Here is a 25,396-nt window from a genome sequence, read left to right as displayed (position 1 = left end):
CCCCGCCCCTCCCCGTGTGAACCACATTTCATTATGTCGTTCATTTCTTCACAGTCCAAAACCTCCGGAGTAAAACACGGTTAAAAAAAACTAAGAAAAAGTAGAAGCTCTAAAAACCGACATTATTGTCAGATTGTCATCTCTCCAACGGTCCTTGAACGCACCATGTGTGACGGACGCTTCAAGCGGCCAAAACTGAGCTGAGAGTTGTGATATATTATTCAGAAAAGTTATTCTTCGCCTCATTTAAAGTCACCTCACAAATAAACTGTTTATTTTAATCAGATTGTATAAAAAATAATAATTCTGAGCTGCTCGTTGAAACTATGACGTCATGACGGATTCACCTGAGACCAAAAGTCACCTGACATCAAATCAGAGAAACTGACAGGAAGCTTGAACGTTTTAATAAATATACATATATATGTATTTATATATATATTCCATATTTTTGCTATAATTATTGTATTATTTACTGTGTGAGAATCGTGCTGTATTTTATATTCAGGGGTTAAAATGTTGTAACTTCCCTGAATTAATGAATTTATAATGTTGATAACAAACATTAATCTAAATGTTGATGCTTTGGGGTTAAACGACCTCCGTCAACATCTTTCAAATGTAAGGCGGGTCCTCCAGAACCAGGTCTGACTCTAGCTCCTCCCCCTTCTGCCCCCAGAGCCCGAACCCGTCCCTGACCTTCTGCGTGAAGACCCACGACCGGCTCTACTACATGGTGGCGCCGGCCGCGGACGCCATGAGGATCTGGATGGACGTGATCGTCACCGGGGCGGAGGGGTACACGCAGTTCATGAACTGAGGCGCCGCTTCCTGTTTCCTGTCCGCAGCGCCTTGTTGTTACTTTAATTATTATATATTTTTTATAATCTCTCACGTTTTCATTTGACTGTTTTCACCTCCACATTTTTCTACGTGATTCAGTTTGGATAGAAAAAAGGTAGCCACACACACACACACACACACACACCTGTGTATAAACCAACGTGTTTACCTGTCAGAGACTTTTCTATATTGCCAAATGGAGATCTTTTAGTCCCTGTTTGTTGAATCTTTTGTATTCTTTGTTTATTTCTTTTTTTACTTAGAGAAAATTGCCAAACGACATAATGCCAATGTTTATTTTGAGTGTTTCAATCAAAGGGTTAAATATATGAGAACTGACGGTTCCAGCTCACCTCGGTGCTGCTTCCTGGTCACGTGACGCCACAGGACTCGCTATGGTTCGACCAATACGGGGTTAATACCTCAAAATAATAAAAGAATAACTAAACTGTTAGCTTAGCATAAAGACAGGAAGCAGAAACATGTTATTTGATTAAACAGAGAAATGACGAGCTGTGCTTCAGTTGCGTCTTTATGCTAAGCTAAAAGTAGCCGATTTATTCCACTCTTATCTGAATGCTAGGGAGTTAGCTTAGCATAAGGACTGACGACCAGCTAGCCTGGCGTCGTTCATCTGGGGACAACGACGAGGCTAATGAGCGAACTCGTTATTAAACGTCGCATTATATAAACTCTGCGACGTCATTGACGTCATCTTGCTACATAACGTTAGCTTGCTAGCTGGAGAAGCTAAAGACGATCGATTTACTGGACCCGCTGCATTAGAGCATTATGGGATGGAAACGGGAAATGAGTCGTGGAAATACTTCATATTTAATGCTTAATATTTACTTAAATGTTTTAAAATGTTAACTCTTAAAGTTGACGAGCATTATTTCCTGACTGGAGGACGGGGCGGTATCGAACGCCCGGTTTATTGGTCGGACCGTAGCGTCACCGTCACTGCCGGCCTGAGCCACCAGGGGGCGCTGCAGCGACCAGGCTCCACTCGATGGTTAATTCTGAGCTGTGCCTTGACTGTTGTTCATGAGATCGTATGATTCTCCGCGTGTCACCTGAGCGGCGACGGGGCGGACGGGTTCGTACGAGGCGTCGTCATGACGACGGCCCCGAGCAGTGGGCGGGGCTTACGAGTTCAGTCGTCAATCTACATGATTAGTGATCGTTGGGACTCTTGACGGTAGAATAATACAGATTATTATGACGTCTGAGTTCATGTTGGTTTCTCTTGCTGGTTTCCTGAATGGAGTTTTGTCGATGCTAAGCTACGCTGAGCTAATGACGTAGCTCCCGGACGGTTTATTATTTTACGACATCTGACGCAACAAATAAAATATTTCGACTGGAGCGAAAATGCGAGTGACGTGAATTTGACGTCTTAGATTAGAGAAAAAATAAATGGTGATACGACACTAGATACTGGTGGAGATTTTGGTATAATATAAATATATATATATTTAAATATTGATTGTAGTCGTTTGCCTTATTACCTAAAAGTCTTCACGAAATGTTTAACTTCACGCGTCAGCGACTCCCCACTGTGAGCCGAGGCGGCGAGTTTCCATCGGCGCGTTCCGAACGATCGGCGGGACGCCGGAGGCCGTTCATCGTTTTTTAAAAGTACGCTGTGATGTTCTGAGCATGTGGCGCCGTCGTTTAGTTTCATGTGATGGTAATTTATGGTTGTGGTGCCTGAGATAGCGATGCCTTCACTTCTTTAAAAAATGAAAAGAAGAAGACCTTAATATATTCTCTACTTCCCCCGCAAACCAAAACTACCCAACACCGGCGAGGCCGTTACATCACGTCTGTGGATCGTAGGTGGTAAACACGTTAACCGGTAAAGACGTTAGCCGGTGACTACATTAGCCGGTAAAGACGTTAGCTGGTGACTACATTAGCTGGTAAATACGTTAACCGGTGACTACATTAGCCAGTAACTACGTTAGCCGGTAAATACGTTAGCCGGTGACTACATTAGCCGGTAAAGACGTTAGCTGGTGACTGTTACCTGGTGACTACATTAGCTGGTAAATACGTTAACCGGTGACTACATTAGCCAGTAACTACGTTAGCCGGTAAATACGTTAGCCGGTGAAAACATTAGCCGGTAAATAATTTAGCCGGTGACTACGTTAACCGGTGACTACATTAGCCAGGAACTACTTAGCCGGTAACTACGTTAGCCAGTGACTACATTAGCCGGTAACTACGTTAGCCGGTTAATACGTGGTTGTCGATGTTGAAAAGAAAGGAAATATGCTGTAAAAAGGATAAAATAAATGAATACTACTCGTGCTATTGATTGAAACAGTATTGTATTAAAGAGAAGTACAATTTTTACATTTGTCATTTTAGAACGTTTTATTGTCGGTTACATTTCATATTGTCTGGTAGCGACGTGTCAATCTACCGTTGTTTTTTAAAAACTGGTACAGAATGACTCACCTCCAGATCCTGTGTCGCACACACACACACACAATGGATCAATACCCGGGCCGTACGTGTTATTGGTTCCCTGTGCGTCTCATGCGGTGACTTCACGTATGAATTATATGGATTTTGTCAAATCTATTCAAAACAGAACTGTTAGTGTCGTCTGCTTTCTGGAACTCAGCGGGTTGTTGGTTCAATTCCAACGAGGAACAAGAAGTTTAAAATGTGTTCTAAGAAGAGGAATCAAACAACTAAACAACGTTTCTTTCTTCCAACGGAGAGACGACGATTCCCACGAAGACTACAGCTCGTTGACGTCGTCGTCTGGAAGGAAAACACTTCAAGTTATTAACGTTAAAACTAAATAACGTTCCAGTAGTTTGGTTGGAACGATGCGTTTTGATACGATTCATTTGCTTTCTGGATAAATTAAGACCGTCTTGACGATTATATATTTTTACGGCCAGTAGGTGGCGATAAAGGCCACGTCTGCTTCATCATTTACCACAGAAGAAGCCTCTTTGTGGTAAATGATGTCGTCGTTCATGCAGATTCAAGTTGATCCATTTGAACCTTTTGCACGAGTAACATTTTTAAAATCTTCGCTTTAGTTTTTAAATTCTTATTTATTTAAAAAACCTAAAACACAAGGAATTGTCCTCTAGAGGTTTTACACTTTAGTGGAGCCTCTAAGTCACTAACGCCATCCCCGATGTGTAATACTCACGCTCTCCACAGGGGGACGTGTAGTCCGTGACGGCCTCGTCGCCTGGAAACAAAAACAAACGTCAGAAGAAATGCAGCCGGCGGTGCGTTCAAGGTCCACCGGTTTATTCTCCACCAGCCAGGACCAACGAACGCCGAGGGCATCCTCGTCTGCACAGTCGACGAGGAGCCGCGAGGCTCTTACTTGTCTGGTAGTAGTCGTAGACCTTGACCACGGCCGGCTTCAGGTTCCTGACGGGCACGTCCTCCTCCAGGGTCAGGAGGTGAGTCCTCTCCTCGCTCTTCTTCATCTGCAGATGCAAAACCACTCGAGTTATTCCCTCCTCCCTCCTGAGCGATGTGGCTCGACGGCGTTCGGAGCTCCGCACCTCTCGGACGTAGATGTTGACGAAGCCGTCCTCCACGTCCACGCGCCGCACGCCGTCGACCTGCTTCAGCTGCGAGACACGAGGAAGAACGTCAGGGGACCGAGGAAGACGAGGCTTTCGTTCATTTACCGTCTCAACCGACCAGCTGCAGGGACGACGGGTGCAGAGCGTATCCGGAGAGCAGCTTGATGTTGATGAGCACCATGTTGGTCTCCTCTCGCCTGCCCTGGTACCTACACACACACACACACACACACTGTGGTGAATAACATGCTGAACATTCACTTCTATACTTATTAATATGATTATTTAAGGCGGAACCTCTACGTCTATTTATTGTGTTTTGTTGCATTAATATTATTATTTATAAGTCCAAAGTGAAAGCTTATTAAATATGGATGCAATGCTTTACAAACTCTTTTCTCTCCTCAAGTATTCTTTATTAAATACATATTTGTTGGCGTTTGCTCTATCAACGTGATACCGCCTGGTGGCTGGCGGCGGTGGGTCACCGTCACATCTCCAACTTTAAAAAGCGGAATAGAAACTTGAAGCTTAAAAAAGGTCACGACGGGGGACCTTTGGGTCAAGACAGGTGACCTTATATCTCTACATATTATAGTGTCTGTTGGCGTGTTATGTGGACGGACAGACGTGCATGCAGTACCTGACCGTCACCACCAGGATGACTTGAGGCCGGCTGATGTTGCATTTGGCGATGATGTCAGTGGAGATGTTGAAGGAGGAGGAGTCAGGAGGAGGCGGGACATTGTAGTGCAACGAGATCTAAGGAGACACGACCATTAGTGACACGTTGGTGATGTCACCCTGGTCCTGGTCCTGGTCCTGGTCCGGGTCCTGGTCCTGGTACTGGTCCTGGTCCTGGGTCTCGTACCTGAGTCAGCACGCAGCTCTGGCCCTCGGCCCGGACCACGTAGTCCCCGGGGACCCGGCTCAGCGGCTCCTCCTGGTACAGCAGCCGGTTGCTCTGCTCCACCCTGAACTCTCGGTCGGGGGCGCCGCCGCCCGGCGCCGCCACCGTCACCGTGGTGACGCCCTGCGCGCTGTAGGTGGCGGCGCCGTACTTGGCCAGAGCCTGGAGGGCCACCACGGTGTCCTGAGGAGAGAGCGCCGGTTGAAGCCTCGGACCCCCCCCCCCCCCCCCCCCCCCGTGATCCGCTCTCACCTGCGTGGAGGAGAACCCCCCGTACGGGTTCTGGTTCTGGGTGAGCCAGCGGACGATCCCAGAGGAGTAGTCCAGGCCGAAGCCCGGCGTGGGCGGGCCGGAGAGCAGCGCCAGCAGCACGTACGCCGTCATCTCCACCTCCAGGGAGTCCAGGGATTTCCCAGAAGCCCCGGCTCTGGTCCAGTGGCGGGTGCCGCCTGCCGGTCAGAAGAGTCTCGTGAACCGGGTCACGGCGAGGAGCCGCGGACTCCGGCGCCCCCTGTGGGTGGCTCACCTCGGGTGTCAGACTTGTGATGCAGGTGAGTGACGAGCTTGCTCTTCATCTCCGCGTCTCCGGCCAGAGCGAAGGTGTAGGCCATCAGGGCCGTGGTGTACAGGTGGTCCAGGGGGTCCCGGGGGTCTCGGGGGTCCACCTTGCCGGACACCGCTTCCCTCAGGCAGCTCAGGCCCTTCTGCACCACGAGGTCCTGCAGCACCGAGACCCCCACAGGTCCAATAAGTTAACCATCATCATTATCATCACCATCATCGGTTTAAAGATGAAGATCAAAGGATACGTTGTTTCACTGCAGCAGCATTTAAACAGGTAATAATAAATATATAATATTATATATATTTAATATAATATATACAACAAATATAAAAGAAAAATAAATACAAAAATAATAATATTAAATATAGTTGATTGATTTGATGTGAATTATTCTGGAGACTTATAGATATTATTATATTAGTATTAATCTTAACGAGTCCTAAATCTGACTTCCTATCTGGAGTAACAGTGACCTTTGACCTCCAGCTTTAGTTTGTCAGGAGTTAGAAAATAATTATGAGTAACTCAAAACATAAAATATCATAATGAATATTAAATTATTCACTAAAACACAGCAGACAGAATCCTGAAGTCATGAAGAAAAGAGACGACTCAGCAAATCTACCAGAGGAGGAAGAGAAATAAGAAGAGGAGGAGAAGGAAGACAACGAGTAATAAGGAAGAGAAAGAAAATGAAGAGGAGGATGAAGAAAAAGGAGAGGAAGGAGAAGACTCCTCCTCCTCACCGTGGCGTTGCCGTGGAGCTCCAGCAGGGCGGCGATGATGTACGCCGTCAGCGACACGTCGTCGCTCACGCCTCCCTGAGGAGAGAGAAGAACGTCGTCACGGCAACCACAAGAACTGAAGAGGCTCAGAGGAGCTTCTGGTGGTCTGGGGGTCCTGGTCCACGGGGGTCCTGGTCTACGGGGGTCCTGGTCTACGGGGGTTTGGGGGTCCTGGTCCACGGGGGTCTGGGGGTCCTGGTCTACGGGGGTCCTGGTCTACCGGGGTCCTGGTCTACGGGGGTCCTGGTCTACGGGGGTTTGGGGGTCCTGGTCCACGGGGGTCTGGGGGTCCTGGTCTACGGGGGTTTGGGGGTCCTGGTCCACGGGGGTCTGGGGGTCCTGGTCCACGGGGGTCTGGGGGTCCGGTACCTTCATGCCGTTGTGCAGCAGCTTCCCCACCGAGCGCACGCAGCCATCGGCGCGCTGGAGGCCCGACAGCCAGCGGCGGGCCGAGGTCATGTGACCCTCGTCCACAAAGATGTACGACCTCGCCCCCCCGAAGGACTTCAGCACAAAGGAGGTCAGCCTAGAGAGAGAGAGAGAGAGAGAGAGACAGAGAGAGAGAGAATTTAATTAAACACTTGAGAGGACACACAAACCCCGAGGCACGGAGCTTTAAGCGCATTAAATGCAAATAATAATATTTTCTGGCAGACCAACGAAAAACTAAATTATTAGGATGTCGACGCCAAACAGGAGAGAGAGTGTGTGTGTGTGTGTGTGATGTGTGATGATGTAACCTCTGTTCATCAAGAGAACATAAATACATATTCTGGTTTATTGGATCGCAGCTTTTGGGCTTTTTAATGAAACTAAACTTTACTATTAACTTCCTACATTAAATAAAATTAAACTCATTTAAATGCTGAATATTTAAAATAAAAGTCGGACCACACGACGAGCTCCGTGAAACCTCGTCGCTCCACACGAGTTAAAATACGATGTTGGCATGACAACCGAGGCTCTGTGTTTACTCATCAGCAGCATCTCAAAGGTCAGAGGCCACCAAGGTCAGAGGTCACGGAGGCCTGAGGTCACAAAGGTCAGAGGTCACCGAGGTCCCTCACCAGGTGTTCCCGGACTCGTCTCTCTTCCCGAAGGCGCTGTAGGAGCCGTCATCGTGCTTGTAGGTGAGCTCCCTCTGGTATCCTGGAACACACAGGAAGCGGGAAACAAACAAACAGGAAGCAGGAAACACACACAGGAAGCAGGAAACACAAACAGGAAGCAGGAAACATTAATATATATATATATTAATATGTCTATATGTATATATATATATACATATATATACACGTATATGTGTATATATATATATATACACACACACATATATAAATATACACAATTAGATATATAAATATATACAGAAATATAAATAGACATATATATATATATATAAATAAACATAGGTGTTATATTTTATATTTGTTAACATAATCTATTTAATGACTGATTTTAAAGACGAGTTCTGTTTCCATGGAGGAGCAGGGCTTTTATTTTGAAGGGTGAAACGAGGCCTCCTCGCTCACCGCTCTCCAGGAAGCGTGTGGCCCGGTCCCGGATGGCCCGGGTCAGCTGGCCGGTGGTCTTCAGGTAGTCCAGGATGAAGACGTTGGGCGCGAAGAGCAGCATGTTCTGCTCCCCACAGCCGTACGGCATGGCCAGCAGCCGGTCCAGGTTCTTCATGGCCCGGCCCATCAGGTCCCCTGGGGGTGGGGGGGGGGAGGCTCTAGTCAGTCTCATGTGGTCCATCTGGTCTAATCTGGTCTCATCTGGTCTAGTCTGGTCCATCTAGTCTCATCTGGTCCATCTAGTCTCATCTGGTCTCACCTAGTCCATCTGGTCTCATCTAGTCTCATCTAGTCTCATCTGGTCCATCTAGTCTCATCTGGTCCATCTAGTCTCATCTGGTCTCATCTAGTCTCATCTGGTCCATCTAGTCTCATCTGGTCCATCTAGTCCATCTGGTCCATCTAGTCTCATCTAGTCCATCTGGTCCATCTAGTCTCATCTGGTCTCATTTGGTCCATCTAGTCTCATCTAGTCCATCTGGTCCATCTAGTCCATCTGGTCCATCTAGTCTCATCTGGTCCATCTAGTCTCATCTAGTCTCATCTAGTCCATCTGGTCCATCTAGTCTCATCTGGTCCATCTAGTCTCATCTAGTCTCATCTAGTCCATCTGGTCCATCTAGTCTCATCTGGTCTCATCTAGTCTCATCTGGTCCATCTAGTCTCATCTGGTCCATCTAGTCTCATCTAGTCTCATCTAGTCCCATCTGGTCCATCTAGTCTCATCTGGTCCATCTGGTCCATCTAGTCTCATCTGGTCTCATTTAGTCCATCTGGTCTCATCTGGTCTCATTTAGTCCATCTGGTCTCATCTGGTCTCATTTAGTCCATCTGGTCTCATCTAGTCTCATCTAGTCTCATCTGGTCTCATTTAGTCCATCTAGTCTCATCTGGTCTCATGTGGTCTCATCTAGTCTCATCTGGTCTCATCTGGTCTCGTCTGGTCTCATCTGGTCTCATCTGGTCTCATGTGGTCTCGTCTGGTCCACTAACCCAGGACGGAGACGGAGGCCCGGGCCGATCCCTCCACGGCGCTGTGGGGCAGCACCAGGGAGACGTTCTTCTCCACGGACCCGCCTGCACAGACGTAGCTCGTTAGCTTAGCATAAAACCTTAGCTTAGCATAAAACCTGAGCTTAGCATTTACCTTTTGAAGCTCACCCATTATATTTGATTTGATTAATCAGGCTAGCAGCTTCCACCTGTTTACAGTCTTTACGCTAAGCTAAGCTAGGCTAAGCTAACAGCAGCGTTGTTCCTGTTGTGAGAATTAATGAAACGAGTCCTTGTTTCAATGTGTGTGTGTGTCTCTGTGTGTGTGTGTGCGTCTGTGTGTGTCTGTGTGTGTCTCTGTGTGTGTGTGTGTGTGTCTGTGTGTGTGTGTGTGTCTGTGTGTGTGTGTCTGTGTGTGTGCGTCTGTGTGTGTGTGTGTGCGTCTGTGTGTGTCTCTGTGTGTGTGTGTGTGTGTGCTCACCTTTAGGACACAGCACAGCGTTGTGGCTGACCATCTGTGGCGTTCCTTCAGCCTTCAGGAAGAGACATAAGTGCTTCAAACAGGTGCATGTGTGTGTGTGTGTGTATGTGTGTGTGTGTGTGTGTGTGTGTGTGTGTGTGTGTGTGTGTGTGTGTGTGTGTGTGTGAGTGTGAGAACACACTCACCTGCACCAGCAGGGTTCGAACCACCGTGTCGATCCGGCCCGCGTCGGGGACGATGGCCACCTCGTTACCACACAGGGAGCCGGTCCTCAGGGCCTCGGCGCTGACCTGCAGGTCCACCTGACCTACACACACACACACACACACACAGACACAGACACACACACAGACACACACACAGACACACACACAGACACACACACACACACACACACACACAGACACACACACACACACAGACACACACACACACAGACACACACACACACACACAGACACACACACACAGACACACACACACACAGACACAGACACACACACACACACACAGAGACCCACACACACACACAGACACACACACAATTGTACGGAGGCTCTCACTCATTATTCTCCATCCCTTCCCGTCTGTTTGTCTCCCATCTCATTACTCCCCATTTGTTCCCTTATTATACCGCTGCCCCCCCCCCCCCCCCCAGAGAGGTTTCTGAGTGTTTCGTCAGTACTACCTGACTTGATAGTACAAGTGATTGTCAGCATTCCTCGGGGGGAGGAGTTAGGGGGGGGGTGACAGTCATCAGAGCCCCCCCCCCCCCCCAGCTGTCAGCGCCCCTTAACACAGATTAATAGATTAATTAGCTCGTCTCATCTTCCAGGAAACAAACATGGAGTTCTAGTTCTGGAGACGAGAAAATTAAAATGACGAGAGCTTCGTCTGTGTTTTATTAATTCATTTGTTCCAATAATATATATTATTAACATAACATATATTATTATTATTATTATATATATTATTATTATATTGTATTATTTAATATATTAAAATTATAATATATTGTATTATTATATTGTATTATTATATATTATTATTAATATATGTTGTCATTGTACTATATATTATTATTATAATATATATTATTATTATATTGTATTATTAATATTATAACATATTGTATTATTATTATATTATTATTATATATATTATTAATATATGTTGTTATTATAATATATATTATTAATATATGTTGTTATAATATATGTTGTTATTATAATATATAGTATTATATATGTATTATTATTATAATATATATTATTATTATATATAATAACTATAATAACAATCTATCATTATCAGTCATATTGATGTTCATCTCTAGTAATACAAATTAATAAATAATAATCTTTCAAACACTAAATAAGTGATCCATGTAAAAAGGTGAAGAACAGGTTCCTCAGGTGGAGGTTCCTCAGGTGGAGGTGAGTACCCAGAGCCGTGGGGCTGAGGGTCCAGGAGAAGGTCCGGCTGTCCCCTCCACACACACACACACTGTAGAGGCAGCCGGCGCAGGCCGCGGCGGCGTAGCGGTCGGACTCGGCCAGCGTGACGTTCACCTGCGGACGCACCACATGTGAAACGTGGCCACCGGACGACGGTTACCGTGGCGACGGCCTCCGGAGCGTTTACCATGATGCACTTGGAGAGGTAGTTGAAGACGGTGGCCTTCAGGGCGAAGGCCTCGCCCCGGACCACCGAGTACGGCAGCGTGAGGCTCACGAAGAACGGCTGGAAGGCCGTCAGCCCGACGCCGGGCGCCACGCCGAAGCCCGCCGCCGCCACGCAGAACGCCGACGCCGCCCACCGGGTGACGGTGTCGGGGACCGTCTGCTCCACCTCCACCGAGCCGCCGGCGCTGAGGAGCCACGGGACAGAAGACGGGTTTCATCAGGGTCCTACTAAACTAGACTTCTATACAACCAGAGGAGTCGCCCCCTGGTGGTCGGGAGAGAGAATGCAGCTGTAACACATGAAGCATAGACTTCTATACAACCAGAGGAGTCACCCCCTGGTGGTCGGGAGAGAGAATGCAGCTTTAACACATGAAGCAGAGACTTCTATACAACCAGAGGAGTCGCCCCCTGGTGGTCAGGAGAGAGAATGCAGCTTTAACACATGAAGCATAGACTTCTATACAACCAGAGGAGTCGCCCCCTGGTGGTCAGGAGAGATAATGCCGCTTTAACACATGAAGCATAGACTTCTATACAACCAGAGGAGTCGCCCCCTGGTGGTCAGGAGAGAGAATGCAGCTTTAACACATGAAGCATAGACTTCTATACGACCAGAGTCGCCCCCTGGTTGTCGGGAGAGAGAATGCAGCTTTAACACATGAAGCATAGACTTCTATACAACCAGAGGAGTCGCCGTCCTTGCTGATTTTTACCCGACAGGAACCAGGTCCCAGATCCAGGTCTCGGGGAAGTAGGTCCGGACCGTCTGCACCTCCTTCTTCTCCTCCTTGCGTCTCGGCAGAATACCTGCCATTGGCATCTCGTGGGCCATGGAGACCGGAGAGTCTTGGACATCTAGGAAGACGTACAAATGAAAGGTCGGGTTACATGACTGGACTCACCCGACGGGCACCAGGTCCCAGATCCAGGTCTCGGGGAAGTAGGTTCTAACAGAGTCCTGGGCCGGTCCGGCCTCGGGCTCGACCACATTGGGCTCCATGTATACCTCCGCCATTTTAACACGAGCACCAGCAGCAGAACCAGCACCGCGGTCTGAAAATTTACATAATGTTGTGGCCTATAGGAACAAGGTGCATTGTGGGAGAACAGGACGTACCGTCGTCGTACATGAACGCTTCGTAACATTCTCGAGGTCCTTTCACATCGGAGTTGGTCAACAGTTTGACTCCTATTGACTAGGAAAGGAAACAAGAGAATCTTTATGAAGGGATATGATAAACAACAACACATTTATTTATATATATATATTTAAATATACATATATATATTTTTATGGAATATAAATATATAGATGTATACATATATAAATATTATATAAATAAATACATATATACATATTTATGTAAATATAATTATATATTAATATATATAAATATGTAAATTTAGATGTATTAATATCAAAATAAATATTATATAAATATATACAGGTTTATAAATATATATATATATACACACACACCTATATTATATAAATACATACATATATATATATAAATAACTATACATAAATAAACACACACATATATTATATATAAGTAAATACATATATAAATAAATATATCAAAGTGTACTTTGAAGACGGTGTAGACGTCGTTCTTGGGTTCTGGTCTCATGAAACTATTGCAGTCCAGACGGGAAGACGGATCCTCCACGTCAGGAGAGTAGCCACTCAGCTTCTGGAGGGGCAGGCGGCTGTACACCTACACACACACCCACACGTCAAAGTGGGCGGAGCCATGTGCCATGTGGGCGGAGCCAGCGGCGAGCAGCCCTACCTGGGCCACGCTGAGCTCTCTCTCCGGCTGCAGCAGCAGGACGCTCTGGTCCACGGCCCGGACCGAGCACAGGGAGCCGGGAGCGGCCCGCAGGAGGAGCCGGGTCCTCCCCGCAGGGAGCTCCTGCTGAGAGGAGAACCTCAGGGTCACCTGCTCAGGAGGAGGAGGAGGAGGAGCCATTGGGTTAGAGCTCACGGTTCAGAACATAAAGCTAAACGTCGAGGAGCAAATACTACTTTTAAATCCATGATCACGTTTTGTACTAATTATTGATCGCTGGTGATCAATATTCACAGATCCATGTGAGCTAGAAGGTGCAGCTTGTCTGAAAGGATCCACTATATATTGTCTATATATATTGTCTATATATTATATGTATTGTCTATATATTATATATATATAGTCTATATATTATATGTATTGTCTATATATATATAGTCTATATATTATATATATTGTCTTTATATTATATATATATATCTATATATTATATAGATATATATATATATTGTCTCACTGTTAGCAGTGCTGCTAACATTACTAGCTCCCCTCCTGTAGGTCTAAACACGGATTAGTTGTTTACACAGTCACATGACCATCAGGGACTAGAGAAACCTCATGAAGTCTTGACCACTTGGTTTACTCTGTGATGTGAACCATGGACTGTCCACCGGGGGTAGGACGCCTCACAACCGCCCGTTATTAAAGCGATGTTTGGGGCGGTACCTTGTTGTTGAGGCAGAGCTGCACGGGGAAGTCGTGGCTGTCGGCCACCACGGCGCCGCCGGGCATCACGGCGTAGACCACCAGCTGGGCCACCGGCGCCAGGTCGGTGACCCGGTGCAGCGTCACGGACATCTCTCCTTTGTTGACTGAAGAGAGGCAGAGAAAGCTGTTGTGTACCATCCAAACACAAACAACACAACAACAATACTATACCCTGGTGGTCAGTTCTCATAGCAAACATAAAGCTAAACGTCAAGGAGCAAATATAACTTTTAGATCCATGATCACGTTTCTTTATTAATTATTGATCGCTGTGTGAGCTAGACGATGCAGATCCACTATATATTATCGATATATTATGTATTTATTATCTATATATTATATATATATATATTATCTATTTATTATCTATATATATACTATCTATATATTATCTATAAATTATATATATATATTATCTATTTATTATTATATATATATTATATATATATTATTTATATATTATCCATTTATTATATATATATATATATATATATACAGGACTGTCTCAGAAAATTAGAATATTGTGATGAAGTTCTTTATTTTCTGCAATGCAATTAAAAAAACAAAAATGTCATGCATTCTGGATTCATTACAAATCAACTGAAATATTGCAAGCCTTTTATTCTTTTAATATTGCTGATTATGGCTTACAGCTTAAGAAAACTCAAATATCCTATCTCTAAATATTAGAATATCATGAAAAAGTATACTAGTAGGGTATTAAACAAATCACTTGAATTGTCTAATTAACTCGAAACACCTGCAAGGGTTTCCTGAGCCTTGAAAAACACTCAGCTGTTATAAATCTTTTTTTTTACTTGGTCTGAGGAAATATTACAATTTTATGAGATAGGATTTTAGAGTTTTCTTAAGCTGTAAGCCATAATCAGCAATATTAAAAGAATAAAAGGCTTGCAATATTTCAGTTGATTTGTAATGAATCCAGAATGCATGACATTTTTGTTTTTTTAATTGCATTACAGAAAATAAAGAACTTCATCACAATATTCTAATTTTCTGAGACAGTCCTGTATATGTTATCTATATATTATCTATTATACATCCAGAGGAGTCGCCCCCTGGTGGTCAGGAGAGAGAATGCAGCTCTAACACATGAAGCATAGACTTCTATACAACCAGAGGAGTTGCCCCCTGGTGGTCTCATGGACAGTTCGTACCAGTTCCTGCTGTAACGGCCACTGGGACGCGGCCGTGCTGCACGATCCCCCCTCTGGACATCACCTGCAGAGAAACAACGGCATCACAAACAATTCTGGAATGCAGTCAATGCACATCAAATAAAGAAAGACTTCTGGAGGAGTCCTTTAATCACCGTCGACTCGACGTTAGCGTAATGAAGTCGCGACTTGTGATCGAAGGGATTTTTAAAACACGATAGAAATTCTTACCAGGTAAAAGAAGTCGACGGCCTCCTGTCCCTTCTTTAGCTCCGCCCCCTGGATGATGTACCGAGCGCGCACCGTCGCGTCTTCGTCGCAAGCGAGCTCTGCCCGCGGCGGCACGAGCGTCACCACGCTGTCGCTCTTGGAGTAAACTGGCACGACCTCCGCGGAGGCCGACCTGTACTCCGGTCGGCGCTCGTGACTGAAATACCGCGCGGGCTCCTCCTTCCTAGGACTCGCCTGTCAACAACAACAACAACAGGTCAACAACAAAAAAAGGTCTCGTCATCACCAACACGACCCGCATTGAAAACAGTTCTCGTAGCAAACGGACATTTATGAACACGGTGTTGTTCCAGAGGGCGGTGTCCAGAGAGAAGAAGGCCACGCCCCTCAAGTCCGTGGTGACCGTGGCGGTCGCGGTCCCGTGGCTGGACAGGTACACCGCCTCGTTGGCGACGGCCTGCTTGTCGGCGCCGATCAACTTGACCTGCAAACACGTCAGAAATCAGAAGCCGACGAACACGAGTTCATCGGTCGCCCGACGCGACGAGAACGACTCGACGCGTCTCTCCGCCGTTCAAACGCTCCCCTCCTCGCCGCCGGTCATTAAGGGGTTAACCCCCCCGGGAGCACGAATGTGTTCAGAGGGATTCGAGGCAATCTGCCCTTTAGAGGACGAGGTATCTGTTTCACGAGAGCCGATCGAATGGCGTGTCCAAAATCCGAAGGGTTCATCCTCTGGTGAGTAAGAACGTGATCAGTTTGATGTTTTCCGCTCTTGACTTGTTGCTGGTTGGTAAGAAGTAGACGGATTAACCAACCTCTGGAGAGCATGAATGTTCGACAAACATCTCAGAGATAACTTATCGTCTCGTCAGCCTGTGGAGTTGTCGATAAGCCGGCGGCACTAAGGACAGATTCATCCTCTGGGGATCCTGAATATGATCACCGTAGTTCATTCAATCAATCGAGCCACCGTGGGAGTTTAGAATCACTTCACTTCCTGCAGCGCGAAAACTCCAACGACACTGAATCCCTCCTCTGGGGACCGGGAACGCCGGCACACCGATTGTATAAAAGAGGCGTTACCTTCCCCTCCAATGGGATGCCGGGCTTGTAGGTCGCGGGTAGGTCCTCAAAGGTCACCGTCCGCACGCTCACGCTGAAGCCGGTCTGGGCAGAGCCTTTGAGAACGACCCCTAGGTGGCGGTAAACACAGACGGAGCATCAGGAGCCGGCGGCGGCGGCGATGACTCGGCGATCGGACTCCCGGTGGACCCACCCGTGCCGTCCTCCTGCAGCTCGGCAGTCACCTCGAACGTGTCCCTGAACGCGGTCTCGTTGAGGCCGAACGCCTCCAGCTTCACGGTCCGTGTGGCGCAACCACTTCTGTCCGTCTGGAACAGAGGAGGCCCTTCAACACCAGCCGGGGACAGACGGCTCCTCCAGAGCGCGGCGGTTCGGATCGGTACTCGCCGTCATCTCGTACGTCCGGCACGCGTCCTTCTGTCGGCGTGGCGAGGACCAGCGGTGCCGTCTGGATCTCCTGCAGAGCTCCGCCTTGGCTGAGCCCACGACGGGTTTCCCAAAAGTGTATCTGCAGCGCGGGAAAGAGACGGAGGATTTTCAGAGATTTGATTTGAGCATTTCATGCTCGTGTCGTCCCGTAGAAGTGTGGAGTTCACGGAGAAAGCAGCAGCACAAAGTCCGTCATTACGTCATGAACTCCACCCCCCCCCACCCACCCAGACCTCGGACTCCAAGATGGCCGCTCTGTGCATCAATAAAGCGTGGGGTCATATCGTAGACTGTGGACGTCGTCATTGTGACGCCATCTTGGATCACCGCCGTCGCCATCTTGGATTTTGCAACCGGCGAACAGGAAGTGACCATATCTGGACTGAGGAGGCGTGACGTAGAGAAGTGATTGACAGGTCTCTGGTGTCGACCTGTCAATCACTTTGAAGCCCCGCCCATAAAGCGGGCCTTATTTTATGGTCCGTTTGCGCCACCGGGTAGCTAACGTTTCATTTTATTACTTGAACTTTATTCCTTTTATTTTGTAACTTCATTTTGTATATTGTTTGTTGTTGTTGTTGTTGTTGTTGTCTGCTGGCTCTGGATGTGTAGAACTAGTACTCCTATTTTATCTTCATCTCAAGCTCTTTATCTTTTCTTGTTGCGCTTACCGTTAGCTGCTAGCTTGATATGCTCTATATTTTACTTTTGCCATTTTTAAGAATAGAAAAAGAGCCTCGGGTTTATCTTTAAACGAGGAGAATTCTTTTTAAAGGCTTCTGTCCTAAACGTCAACCTCGTGTTTCATTGGGGGACTGACTTTCCACAAATCTTCAGCGTTGCCTCTTTGTCCAGGATGGTGATCACGGCGGGGAGCTCCACCGTCACTTCAAACTTTGGCAAAACTGAAAGCAAAACAATGAAAAATCATACATACAAATGTTTAAACACTTGATTTTGGGTAAATTACAGATATAATTTGTTGCCGCCGAACCGTATTCCTTGATGTCGAAGCTGTGGGAGGTCCGCTCCCCTCGGCCCGTGGTGGCGGTGATGGTGTAGCTCCCCTGAGCCGCCTCGGCGATCACCGGGTGGGACAGGTCCAGGATGCCGCCGCCGCCGGCCCGGTCCAGCCACTGGGCGACGCGGTTTGACTCGGGGTCCTAAAGGTGCGTTCACACCAAAAGCAAAAATATTTTTTTGCGCGACCAAATCCCATGAGAAGTCAACGTACAGACGCGCGTGGCTGCGATATACGCGATATTTTTCCGGGCGTTTGGGGCAACAAGTTTCCAGCGGCGCAATTTTCACCCGGAGTTGAAATATTTCAACTTTGAGGCGTCATCTCGCAACTCGGGCCAATCGGCTCTTGAGTTCTCTCTCGTAGCTGGAAGCGGAAATCTTTCAGGCGTAACAGTAACTTCATCGGTGAAAGTGACCGAGCTGAGTGAGCCTACGGGTGATGTCATATATAAATATATATATATATATGATATTAATGTCATCAACCCAAACACGAGGGCGTCAGTGTGTGGGACGTCCACAACAAGTATAAAGCAGAACTAGTGGTGAGTTATTCTGGTGGATGGAGGAGATGATAACGGTCTTTACGGAGACGAGACACGGAGATAAGCCCCGCCCCCGGTGAACGGTCGAGCGAGTAAACTTACGCGTTTTGGGCGACGCGAAAAATAGTTTCGCTTTTGGTGTGAACGCACCTTTAGGACAGATACAAGATGGCCGCCGATGGCCGTCTGGGTTTCTACGATATAATACGCCTCGTGGTTCTGACCACTAGAGGCCGCCAAAATCAAAAGGGACTAGAATCCTGAACATTGGGGCTTCGTGTTGGTCTTAAAAATAATATGACAAAAATAAATGAATGAATGTTATTTGAGATGAAGTTGACCCTCGTCATCGTGTGAAAGGAGTCGCCCCCCCCCCCCCCCCCCGGATCCTCCTGAAGGATCCATGAGGACTCCTCCCGATCCCTGGAGGACAAGATCACATCTCTAAACTAGACGCCCTCAATTATTCTGTCTGAGTCCCGAAACACAGACGTGAGTCAGAACTTTTGAACTTCCTGTAACTGATATAAACCAGGTCAGTGAACGCCCCGCTGGTGAATCCTAAAGAGTCTAAAGGAGACGACTAAGCGTCCTCACTAGGACTCTTGTCCTCTTTTATCTTAGTGGAGCTTTGGGGTTATCGATAAACAGCAGGAGAGGAGCCATGCTGGGGTTCATAAGATAATAATAATAACAATAATAATAATAATAACTTACCTGGAGCTCCACCAATTTATACTGAAAAAGAGAAAAACAATTGTACACAAGTTAATAAGCTGTAAAAGGCATTTGTGCAATAAAGTAAAATACATGTGTATAACTAGTACGACTATTGTTCCAGGATGAACTCATATTTCAATAAACAGAAGCGCTGTACAGTCGGATCGTGTGAACAGCAGCAGACTTCTGTCCCGAGGGAAACTCCTGTGTTCATCGACCCGTTTTCTGAATGTTCAGACCGACCCAGACGAGACGAGCCGGAACAAAACGGCTCTGAGAAACGTCAAGAGGAAAGAGGGCCGAGGCCCAGGAGCCACAAAAGAGACTTCGAGAGAGACTTAGTGAGACACGAGAACAAAGGGAGTGAAAGAAGAAGGGGCGACGCCTCTGGTTGTATAGAAGTCTACGCTTCGTGTGTTAAAGCTGCATTCTCTCTCCTGACCACCAGGGGGCTCCTCTGGTTGTATAGAAGTCTATGCTTCATGTGTTAAAGCTGCATTCTCTCTCCTGACCAAGGGGCGACGCCTCTGGTTGTATAGAAGTCTACGCTTCGTGTGTTAAAGCTGCATTCTCTCTCCTGACCACCAGGGGGCGACTCCTCTGGTTGTATAGAAGTCTATGCTTCATGTGTTAAAGCTGCATTCTCTCTCCTGACCACCAGGGGGCTCCTCTGGTTGTATAGAAGTCTATGCTTCATGTGTTAAAGCTGCATTCTCTCTCCTGACCACCAGGGGGCTCCTCTGGTTGTATAGAAGTCTATGCTTCATGTGTTAAAGCTGCATTCTCTCTCCTGACCACCAGGGGGCTCCTCTGGTTGTATAGAAGTCTATATAGTGACTCTACTTCTCTTGATGTATTCCCTCAGTAAACATTGTCAACATGAGTTTATGTCTCAGTCTCTAGTTTCAAGTCTTCTTCTGTACAGCATGATGTCATCGTTTAGGGGCGGGGCTACCGGGTGATTGACAGGTCTCTACCAGAGCTGTATAGGGGTCTCCAGGTCCTCATGTGTTACGACGTGGTGGCCGTGAGGGCTGAGTTGTCCCGATGTTCCTGAACTCATCCTGCGACACATTTAATCTTCCTGCTGCACGCCGCCGTGTTTTCAGCCAAAAGCCCCGAGTCGCGTATTGACTCAGATGTTCGGGTCAGACACGCCGTTTGCCAAATGAACCCGACAGCGTGTTTATCACACGGCTCCACACGGCGCCGCACGCCCACGCCGTCTCTACGGCAACAAACAGCTGTCACCGCCCACGCCGTCAGCCAGAATACAGAGAGACCGCCAGACTGCATGAGTACACTCACATATATATATCATTTATTTATATACATATATATATGTGTATACGATTTATTTATATATATGTGTGTATATATATATCATTTATTTAATATATATATGTCTGTGTATATACAGTATATATATATATGATATATTTATTTATATCTAGATGATATATGTATTTATATATGTATATATATATGATTTATTTATATAGATATATAAATCATATATATAGATAAGTAAATCATTTATATATAAATAAATCATATATATAGATACATAAATAAATAAATCTTAAATAAATAAATTAAACTCACCACTCGATCCACAGGGATGAAGTTCGTATCCATGGAGACGATTCGGAACTTGACTTTAAAGAAAAGACGGGAGAGAAATCAACAAACTTATTCTCTAAATATGTAAATAAAATCCTACAGTTGGCACAAAATACATTTAGAAAAACCGACTACTACACTACATTACCCACAATGCCCCTCAACCCTCTGTGCCTTTGTTTTACAGGCTCTGTGAAAAGAAATCCCCCCCGAGCACAGGCCAACCCGATGACATCACTACCCCCCCCCCCCCCCCTCGGGGTACTTCTTACCCCCGATTTGAACTTCTTCCCATTGACTCGTTTCTGTTTTATATAACACTAAACTAAATATTTGATGAATAAATAATAAAGTTTATTTTCTGCTTTCTTGTGTTTTTAAGTTCCATCTTTAAATCCTGAATCCTGAACACAAACTCTTCGTCTACCCCGTGTTTAGCGCCACGTTGCTATGAACTGTGGGTAATCCCCGTGGGCAAAGTGTGCAGAGATGATGGAAACTTTGGGAAAGTTTTCACCAGCGGGTTCAAAACGTCGGAGAGAGACTGAAACACCGGAGAGAGCTGGACCGGGTGGACCGGGTGGACTCTGGGGGGGCGTCAGAGTCCGTGAGGGAGGCGTTTTGGGATGGGGCCAACGAGTCGCCCCCCCGTGTTACCTTGAACTCTCCCGGCCTCCACAGAGGATCAATCATCCTCCTGATGATGCAACAGCAGCGGTTGTTTCCCAGCAGAAGAATCCAATAAGCAACTCTCATCCATCAAAATGTTAAAAACACACCCGCCCACAGGCTACACACACATATATATATCTATATAAATGATTTATCATTTATATATATATATAAATGATTTATTAATTTATATATATATAAATTAATAATATATATATATATATATATATAAATAAATTAATCATATATCCATAAATAAATAAATCATATATATATATAAATAAATAAATCATTTATATATACAGTATATATATATATAAATAAATCATATATATATATAAATAAATAAATCATGTGTATATAAAGAAATAAAATGTGTATATAAGTAAATCAGCGATATACATATAAATAAATCATAGGGGTAGCTAGCGGGTTAGCTAGCGGTGGGCTAGCGCGCGGTGGGAATCCCGCTCAAAGACCTCCGAGGCGGCCTCACACTCACCCGTCTGCCCCGGCTTGTAGAGCGGCTTGTCGGTCTGGATGATGTGGATGAAAGACGCCGGCTCCACCAGGATTTTGGTGTTCCTGCTCACGGAGGCGCTCGCACCCCGAATGGTGACGCTGACGGTCGCCACGGTGGCGGAGCGCACGGCGGGAACCTGCGGAAACAAACCCAACGAGCAGCCGTCGAGACAGGAAGTGACGCCTTTAGACCACTGAAACAAATATGTACACACTGCCGGCCAAAAGTCTGGGGTCACATAGAAATGTCCTTATTTTTCAAAGCACTGTTTTATAAATGAAGATAACATAAAATCATAAACACTCTCCATAGTTAATGTGGTAGTGACTATTCTCTGGTGTTAATGAAGTCTCTCCAGAGGTGTGTAGAGGCCCATCTCCAGTGTTCTGATGGTACGTTGTGTTATCGCCTTAGAAGACTAGCGGAGGGGTAGAAAACCCTGTTTATGTGAGCGCAGCTGAAAACAGTTATGCTGCTGAACAACATTAATATTTACAATAAACATCATTATTTATAACCTCCTCAAGGTCTTGATTATATTTTATATTCATTTGATAAATTAAAGTTTTCACGGGAAACACCAAATTGTCTCGATGACCCTAAACTTGTGAGAAGTCCCCGTTAGCCGGGCGGTCTCGCGGTCCGACCTGGAAGGTCACGCAGCGGTAGAAGTCCTCGCTGACTGTCTGCTCCAGGATGGCGGTGGAGCCGGAGTCCGTCTGCAGGGCCACGGTGAGGGCGAGGCTCTCCGCGGCGCCGTGGACCTGAGCGCACAGCGCCTCCTGCTGGCCGCCGCGCACGCGGGAGCTCACGGTCACCGCGAAGAAGCTGCCGATCGTACAAGAGAGGCGATCAATAACTTTAACTTTACATCCTCGCCACAAGTCTGGAATACAAAAAAGGTCTTTCTAGAGATGTTCTGATTAGTTGTTGTTGTTGTTGTTGTGTCTTTTAGCCAAACAGCTAGCCAGTCAGAGACGAGCTGTCGGTGGAGACGACCTCGGAGCAGCAAGACGACACCGGACTCAAAAATACATCAAACGTCCAGAAACCCAGAAAAATAGAAACGTCACATGAGAACTTTGAGGTTGAGTTATTTTATTTTATTTTTCCACCGAAGAAAAAAACTAAAGATTTTTTTAATATGTGAAGTTATTTTAACGGTTTCCACGTAAACAGAGCGACGAAGGACGAATTAATGAGGACACCCACAATTAAATTAGATGAAATGACAACACACACAGACACAACACACTACACACACAAAACACATACAACACACACTACACACACACCACAAACACGACAAACAATACATACACTACACACACGACACACAAAACACATACAACACACACTACACAAACACCACTCACACGACACACAAAACACATACAACACACACACTACACAAAACACATACAACACACACTACACACACTACACACAAAACAAACACGCACACAACACCCACGCTCACGCGCGTGTGTGCGCGCGCCGGGCTGCGCGGTGTGAGCAGCTCTGATTCACCAGCTGCAGTCACAGTTTTAGACTTTTGAATGTTTAAAGTAGTTTAACAACATTTAGATGATTTGATGACGTCAGAGCTCCAGATGAGAGCAGCTGGTAGTCAACAGGGAGCAGATGCACGTGCACGTACACGCACGCACTTCTCTCCATGTTGCGTAGGCGTCTTAAGGCCGACGTTTTCACCGGGAGACCACCGACATGAACACGTGACCCGGTGGGCTCCATCACGCGCTGCTCCCGCTAAAACACCGACGACACGCACGCGCGTGCGCTTGGCGTCTCGGGGCGTGACGCACAACGCGAACTTTGTGTTTGTTTGTTTGTTTGTATTTTTTGTTGTTTGCATAAAAGCACGCACCGTGTATCGTTGTTGTTGTCGGTAACTCACGTGTCATTGATGTGGGCCGCTCGCGCCGCGTGCACGAGCGCCGAAGCCACGATGAGCACGAGCGCTCGGAGGACAGGTGCCATGTCTGCGGGGAACAGGCGCTGCTATGCGGCCAGCGGAGCGGCGGCGGTGGGTGTCACCTCCGGCCGGGGGGGGGGGGGGGCTCCTCCCCTTTCCCGAAACAGTTTCCCTTCCCAAAACCAGCTGACTTACCGCTCCTGCAGGAGCCCACCCCTCAGGGTTTGGGAAGGGACCATACAGGAGCCTTTGTTGATCCCTCTGTGGGGTCAAAGGTCACGGGGCCATGCTCTGATGGAGGATGTCACAATAACATCATGTTTGTTTGTCTTGAACGGCTTCAGTCGGGAAGTGAAATGTCTGATCAATAAATCTAATAAAATTGAGAAACCATCAGAATTCACATGGTGAGATTAATAAACCTGAAGTCAGGCTTGTTTACCTTTAACATGTTCAGCAGTCAGTCAACGTCTACTTTAACCCCTTCTCTCTCCTCTGGTTGTATAGAAGTCTAAACCTGACTGTTGGTGTAGTTAAACCTAACTGTTGGTGGAGTTAAACCTGACTGTTGGTTTAGTTAAACCTGACTGTTTGTTTAGTTAAACATAACTGTTGGTGTAGTTAAACCTGACTGTTTGTTTAGTTAAACCTGACTGTTGGTTTAGTTAAACCTAACTGTTGGTTTAGTTAAACCTGACTGTTTGTTTAGTTAAACCTAACTGTTGGTGTAGTTAAACCTGACTGTTTGTTTAGTTAAACCTGACTGTTGGTTTAGTTAAACCTAACTGTTGGTTTAGTTAAACCTAACTGTTGGTTTAGTTAAACCTGACTGTTGGTGTAGTTAAACCTGACTGTTGGTTTAGTTAAACCTGACTGTTGGTTTAGTTAAACCTGCGTTGCTCCTTCTCTGCAGCTCTGTAACGACTGGAGGTGACGTTGTTTCCTCCAGCGTTTCTTTTGTCTCTCTTCATCTTTTGTCTCCTGCTGCCTTTGATCTCCTCCTAACCAATCACAGAGCTCCCTGAGCGTGAACATGAACCCCGTGTCTCTGGCGGTGAGCCGTCTCATTCGTCCCGTTAGCTTCGGCGTTTCCGGAACGTTCCTGGAGGCTGAAGTGCGTTGGAATGTTTGAGGGATCGACGTCGTCAAGACGACGGCTTTATACGTCCTTCACCACGGAGCGCGGCGAGGAAGACGAGCGTTTAGGGTTATGTGAGTAATCACACGGGCCGTCAGCCGGTAATGAGCTCATCCGCCATGGCTCCGCTTCCGCCGTGGCTCCGCCTCCGCCGTGGCTCCGCCTCCGCCGTGGCTCCGCTTCGGTCCAAATCACCTCCGGCAAAAGGTTTTATAGTTTCACGGGTAATTGTTCACCTGTTTTAACGTCTATTCTATTTATTTAATTTATTTTACACATCCTTTCCTTTTTCTTTCCCTTCTCCAAATGGGAAG

The 25,396-nt window shown here is 46.5% G+C and overlaps 2 protein-coding genes across 6 annotated transcripts in view; one reads left to right on the top strand and one right to left on the bottom strand.

Moving 5' to 3' along the window:
- Window positions 1-3,205, top strand: part of phldb1b (pleckstrin homology-like domain, family B, member 1b) — a 45,222-nt gene extending 42,017 nt beyond the window's left edge. For all 4 annotated transcript variants that reach the window (XM_056442091.1, XM_056442092.1, XM_056442093.1 and 1 more), the window contains one exon: window positions 680-3,205. In XM_056442091.1, coding sequence (XP_056298066.1) covers window positions 680-820 — 141 coding nt within the window. In that variant the 3' untranslated portion in view covers window positions 821-3,205. The remainder of the gene's footprint in view (window positions 1-679) is intronic.
- LOC130211354 (alpha-2-macroglobulin) lies at window positions 3,164-24,034 on the bottom strand. 2 transcript variants are annotated; one of them, XM_056442095.1, is made up of 36 exons: window positions 23,927-24,034; window positions 22,656-22,836; window positions 21,988-22,144; window positions 20,796-20,848; window positions 19,188-19,208; window positions 17,897-18,065; window positions 17,723-17,807; window positions 16,861-16,981; window positions 16,667-16,781; window positions 16,474-16,583; window positions 15,716-15,871; window positions 15,388-15,621; window positions 15,157-15,220; window positions 13,937-14,082; window positions 13,211-13,360; window positions 13,007-13,135; window positions 12,532-12,610; window positions 12,317-12,467; window positions 11,371-11,596; window positions 11,171-11,297; window positions 9,912-10,033; window positions 9,727-9,778; window positions 9,246-9,329; window positions 8,211-8,387; window positions 7,746-7,827; window positions 7,048-7,204; window positions 6,640-6,714; window positions 5,855-6,047; window positions 5,581-5,777; window positions 5,290-5,511; window positions 5,062-5,180; window positions 4,537-4,627; window positions 4,395-4,463; window positions 4,211-4,316; window positions 4,028-4,069; window positions 3,164-3,624 (listed from the first exon to the last, which is right to left on the bottom strand). In XM_056442095.1, the coding sequence occupies exons 1-36, from the start codon at window positions 24,007-24,009 to the stop codon at window positions 3,602-3,604; spliced, it is 4,368 nt and encodes a 1,455-aa protein (XP_056298070.1). In that variant the 5' UTR covers window positions 24,010-24,034; the 3' UTR covers window positions 3,164-3,601. The 2 variants fall into 2 exon arrangements, with proteins under 2 accessions (XP_056298070.1, XP_056298071.1); XM_056442096.1 differs by lacking the exon at window positions 12,317-12,467 and adding an exon at window positions 12,128-12,269.
- Window positions 24,035-25,396: the final 1,362 nt, after the last annotated feature.

This window comes from Pseudoliparis swirei, chromosome 20 (genome assembly GCF_029220125.1).
Source record: "Pseudoliparis swirei isolate HS2019 ecotype Mariana Trench chromosome 20, NWPU_hadal_v1, whole genome shotgun sequence".
In the NCBI taxonomy this organism is placed as follows: Eukaryota; Metazoa; Chordata; class Actinopteri; order Perciformes; family Liparidae; genus Pseudoliparis; species Pseudoliparis swirei.
Note: the sequence above shows the minus strand (reverse complement) of the source record. Positions and strands in the feature narration are given on the sequence as shown.